The 6,000-nt window shown below is 39.5% G+C and overlaps 1 protein-coding gene across 3 annotated transcripts in view; it reads right to left on the reverse strand.

Annotated features, from left to right (window-relative positions):
* Positions 1-5,838, reverse strand: part of LOC143153525 (uncharacterized) — a 138,329-nt gene extending 132,491 nt beyond the window's left edge. For 2 of the 3 annotated variants that reach the window (XM_076324862.1, XM_076324850.1), the window contains exon 1: positions 4,835-5,838. In XM_076324862.1, the coding sequence (XP_076180977.1) occupies positions 4,835-4,974 (140 nt within the window). In that variant the 5' untranslated portion in view covers positions 4,975-5,838. The remainder of the gene's footprint in view (positions 1-4,834) is intronic. The other variant, XM_076324851.1, reaches the window with a different exon arrangement.
* Between the last annotated feature and the right edge of the window lie 162 nt (positions 5,839-6,000).

Consider the following 6,000-nt stretch of genomic DNA (forward strand, 5'->3'; position numbering starts at 1 on the left):
ACTTCGGAACCATCTTTGACCTCTAGAACTTTCGAATGTTGTTCGAATAGTAATTTCGTTTCCAAAATGGAGAATATATAATTTAATAAAATGTTTGTACACTCTGAAAAAATTGTGTTTCATTTTCATCAAAAAAAGAAGGAAAAACGACTTTTCAAACAACCCAATATAATTCTGCTTCGTTTCACTTATCGAAACGACGACTTTGTCGAACGAAGGAATCGAATCGAAGTCACTGGTGTTGAAAAAAGAAACGTGTCTCGATACCAATTAAGAAGGTGTTAAAGCCTCTCCAGTGCTGCAACTTGGTGCACCTCGGTGTGACTGAAGCGTTAAGTTACAGTGACAAACGGGAATTAAATTGTACAGCGGGGAATTAAGTCGAAGAACTTAAAATGGAATTAAATTGTACAGTAGTGATCGACACAACCGTGGTTTGACTTATCGGGAAAAACAACGATGGTTTAAGGAAAGAAAAGAATCGACTGGAAGTTATCTGGTTAAACGAAAAGTGTCTCAATAGTGTCTTGTAATCGATATTGTTCAAACTCGAAGAATCCGGGATCGTTTGATTCCAAGGATCTGGTGTTGCTCAAGCTGCGTCCAATATTGCACACAATGGCCTCCGATACTGTTGCAACTGGACTTCAGAATCCCAACTGACTTCAAGAATCTGGAATTCTTCTTCGTTTCACTTATCGAAACGACGACACGTGTGAACAAAAGAATCGGATGGAAGTTATCGATGTTGGAGGAAAAGTGTCTCAATACCGATCGGAAACCTACAAAGCCTCTCGAATGCTGCAACTCGATGCTCCTCTGTGTGTCTGCACAGTGTTAAATTACAGAAACCAGGGAAAGGAAAATTAGTCATATAGTACGATCGATACGACTATTGACCAATCCAGAGAAACGACGAAGACTCGACGAAACAAAAGAATCGGATTAAAGTCAAAAGGGAAGTGTTTCAATAACAATCAGGAATTGCTGAAACCTCTTCGGTGCTGAAATTCGTTGTTCTTGCGTGGATCTGTAGCGTTAAATTACGGAAACACGTTCGATTGAAAGAACGTTAAAAGAATCGGACGAAAGTTACTCGATTGAAAGAAACGTGTTCCAATATTAAAGTGAAATATAGTAGCTAAACTAGATACAATGTTTCTTCGAAGCGTTAACTTACAAAAACGAGGAAATTCAAGGGGAATTAAAATAATAGGTTAAAAATTATCAGATTAAGAGAAGCGTGAGCCTCGGTACAGATCAAAATCTACCAAAGTAACTACAGTGTTTCTTCATGCATTCAATCCGTTAGCTTACAGAAACGAGGGAATCAAAAAGGAATTAAAAGAGTAGTGTCAAAATTATCAGATCGAAAAAAATTCAAAGAGTGGTACCAAAATGATCAAATCGAAAGGAATCGTATCTGGTAATTTCGATAATTATAAACTAAATTTACCGTTTAATAAATTTACGGTACAATAAATTTCTATCGTTACATTATCATAAAACGAGTGTCTCAGTGTCGATTAGAAGCTACTAAAGTATTTGTTTCTCCGTGCAAAGGGTTAACGTGCAAAACCAAAGAATCTAAAGGGAATTAAATCGTACAGTAGCATTCGATGGAACTGTCGTCGAACCGATCCGTAGGAACGTTGAAGGCACGACGAAACAAACGAATCGGTTGGAAGTTATCAAGATTAAAAGAAAAGTGTCTCAATACCGATCAGAAAGCTATAAAGCCTCTAGCAGTGGCGCAACACGGTGCTCCCTCGTGCGTCTGTGGCGTTAAATCGGTGAAACGGGGGAATCGAAAGGAAATTAAGTCATATAGCACGGTTGATGCAACGTTGTCGTCCAACGATCTCGTAAAAGGGAATCGTTCGAGGAAAAGTTACCCCTCCCACATAACGTTGCGCGTCACACGTGACTGAGTTCCGTGAACACGCAGGACACAACATCCCGAGGGCAATCGGTGGATCGTTCCGTCGGTGCACGCGTAGGAAGTTATTCCACTTGTCCAGCAGTATCGAACCATGCTTCTACCTACTTTTACCTCCGGTCGACCTTCGCGTTGCGACTTACTTCTCGAGTTGCGACCGCCGGGATTTCAAACGAAAACGCTTCTCGATCGTCCCGCCCGGTCCGCGTTTGTACGCACGTACACCGATCTCCGTTGTCGATAAGACGGAAATGAACCGAGTCGAACCGTTTGATGTCTCGCGGTCGAACAAAAGGAAATATGTATCGTTGATCGTATTATCTTTGGACCGTTATCAATTACACTTGTTATCAATTAGCCAACTCGCGTCGTACGCTCGAAAGTGACTCCTCGTGCGAAGAACTTGTTGTTTGAGTGTACTGTATTGTCGAAATCGCTTGTGAACAATTTTCGGGTATATTGTACTGTATTCTTGACACGGTTGAAAATGTATATTACTTGTAAAGAATTTTCAAGTGGAATATATACTTTTGACACTGTTGGAAGTGAATATTACTTGTAAAGAATTTTCAGGTGGAATGTACTATATTTTTGACAATATTGGAAATGAGTATTACACGTTGGACTTTTGAAGCAATTTTTTATTTAGTAAGTGAAAAATTGCACAGGGAACACGAAGTTCCATACTGTACTTTAAAGACCCCTTCTAGAGTCTGTAGAAAGTATAGTGTTCTTACTACAATAGAATGGTAATCTTCAATTAGGAAAATAACAGTGTAAAGCAGGAAATTGATAAACACATATTTCTCGGTTAAGAAATCACGTTTTCGAGGCAAAAAATTATTCATTTGTAAATCAACTACACGGAGCTGATGAAAATAATAGTTTAGTATGTTAATAGGTAATTTTTTATTTACTGTACAGTTGAGTACTCTGTATAGTCCTTCTTTTGATTAATTGAAAAAGTGCTATAAAACTCCAACGGTTAATATTTATTTCAACACTGTTCTTGTTGAACAATATTGTTCAACCGTGTACCATAGTTTGAGAAACCTTGATCTAGATTATACCAAGTAATAATCGAGCAATCATTGGCACGGAAAATCGTTAGACTTGGTTATTAGCGCCTGACTTTTAATTAAACTACCAAGGTCAATTGTCGGTTAATGTTTTTACGGCCGACATCACGTATCCGTGACTTCATTTGTACGATGGACATTGTTTCTTGACCAGAAAATTCTTAATGGCGATGGCTAAATAATTATAGAATAAACTTACTAACTAACAAATTTACTATACAATAATTCTCTATCGTTAAATTATTATAAAATGAATCAAAAGTACAATATAATAATTCCTGATCGCTAAAATATTGTAAAAAAAGAATCAATCTTATTATTTGATAGAATTTTAACCAGGGGACCGGTTAATTTTTACGAAAATTTACCCAAAAACCGTTTTTTCTTATTTGTATGCGATTCAAAAGACACAAGTTGACCAAATGTAACATTAAATCTCCAATTGGAACAAATTTTGTCCACAAAACGACACGACTGAACAGTGATTCGCGAGTAAATCCAATTTTCGTTTGACTTAATTTTTAATTCGGTTTAGAATTGATAATAACCGCAAAGTTCGTTATTTAACTTTTGAGTAATATTTGTGGGGATCACTATTGACGGTAAAACATTATTTATAGAGAAAAGGTTATTATAGGAGAAACTACTAGGTCCTCCGAGTTATGCGCGTTGACCAATTGCGCCATGTTTGGAAAAGTTTGAGGAACACTTTAACACTTTGTGTCGTAATTCGACTCAGTTCGTGTTTATTTAGCTCTGTGGCACAGCCCGTACACTCGTTATGATGCTTATGCATATATTTTCTTATCGAAATATCCTTAGCACCCTTCCGTGCCTTACTTTTGTTGGCCTAAAAAAAATATTCTATTGGTATCTTTGGATACGGTTCGACAGTGTTCAAACCCGCATGAAAGCGTTCAGTATCGATGACTATACGGGACAACTCTAAAGAATGCTCCCAAATAGAATTCAGAATTTTCTAAAAACGTTATTTCGCTATTTAAGAGTATTTAAGAGGATTATCAAAATGAAATAAATTAAGCATTTCTAAATCAAAATTAAATAAATTAAGTATTTTTAAATCAAAATTAAATAAATTGAGTATTTCTAAATCAAAATTAAATAAATTACGGATTATTTTATCGGAGAGATATTTAAGAATATTTAAGAAGCGTATCGGCTAATGATATTACTATCATGAACGATAAAACGAATTTTTGTCACATCGTAAATATCGTTCGGAAGCATTCTTTTTAATTCCCTTCTATACATTGCCCTATCGTGTTGCAATATGTCTATTAATCCCAGATTTAAAGCTACAACTGCTAATACCACGAACAGTAGTAAAATAATTAACACCGGTACGCCAAGAATCATACTCGTCCTATTTCTCTGTACCTCTATCAAAATCTCCATTAGAATTACAATCATAATCCTCAGCGAATTTACACGTTCACGTTGCTTTCTCTTTCAACATCTATTTGCTATCGCGACACTTTTTCCCCAAAATGTCCTAACCATCGACAATAAATACAAATATACCACTCTTAATACCTTCTTAGAAAATCTCGATCTCTGTTCAACAACCCATTGTCGCGTTCTATTCTTTCAATTTTGTTTCTTACATTAGCGAACAATTCTCAAACACAAAGCCTAGTCTCGTAGAAGACTCCAACGAATCCTGATCGAAGGTTAATCGCGGTATGGCAAATTCTAAAACTCCAATTACAGTTCAAGTGTCCACAATCCCTTACGGTTGTATGGCGATTAAATTAGATTTATCGCATGGTCGAATCGGACAGGAAAGGTGACTCACCTGTTCTTACGCGGCAGTGTCGTAACAGCCATGTTCAAGGATCCCTCGTAACGATGATTATCCTTCTTCGGTCGCCTGGGCAGGTCGGTGCAGACGCCCTGCGTGAAGCTGTAGGTTCTCCGCTTCTTTAGGCACAGCATCTTTGCTCCTCTCTGGGGGGTCCTCTCTGGTTTGTATCTCCACTGTTACCTCATAACGAAACCACCGCGAGCACTCGTTCCCCGCTTTCGATCACTGCTTCCTGTCCATCGTCGTGTCACCCAGCGTCCGGGCGATCACCTTCCGGGAAATTGACCTGTCGAGACACGATTCCTTTTACTGAACGAACCCGTCTGATCACGGTTAAACGAGATATCGGCGGTCTCTGTTTCGAACACGCGATCGTCTCGATGGTTCTATGGCTGCCAAAGTTCTGCGATGCAACAGTTTTATGGTACTAAAGTTCTGCGATGCAACACTTCTACGGTACGAAAGTTCTGCGGTATTAATGTTTTGCGATGCAACAGTTCTGCGGTACTAAAGCTCTGCGACGCAACAGTTCTGTGGTACTAAAGCTCTGCGATGCAACAGTTCTGTGGTACTAAAGTTCTGCGATGCAACAGTTCTATGGTACAAAAGTTTTGCGATGCAACAGTTCTGTGGTACTAAAGTTCTGCGATGCAACGGTTCTGCGATGCAATTGTTCTGCGATGCAACAGTTCTGTGGTACAAAAGTTCTGCGATGCAACAGTTCTATGGTACGAAAGTTCTTGCGATGCAACAGTTCAGCGGTACGAAAGTTCTGTCGTACGAAAGTTCTTGCGGTGGAAAAGTTCCGCGATGCAAGAGTTCTTTGGTGGAAAAATTCGTGGACTCTCCGTTACGAACGGGACACTTGTTTCGATGACGATCGAAGGTGACGATTAAACGCGACGGGTCCTCGATGGGTGGTTGCTGGTTCGGTCGCGTTTGTCGTGCTCGCTGCTACGGGGAACCGAGTCTCTGCGGTCGGATGTGACTTCGAATCGAGCGGAACCGAGACTGCGAGCGATTGTCTGATAGAGCGTTCTCGCGGCGACCGGTGGCGACGGGAGGCGAGAGACGTCAGACTCGCAGCGAAGTTATAACTGTACTGAAGGCTGCGTTCGGAATCTCTCCTCGAGCGCGAGTGCGCCCAGTGATAATGA

This window comes from Ptiloglossa arizonensis, chromosome 12, assembly GCF_051014685.1.
Source record: "Ptiloglossa arizonensis isolate GNS036 chromosome 12, iyPtiAriz1_principal, whole genome shotgun sequence".
Taxonomy (NCBI): domain Eukaryota; kingdom Metazoa; phylum Arthropoda; class Insecta; order Hymenoptera; family Colletidae; genus Ptiloglossa; species Ptiloglossa arizonensis.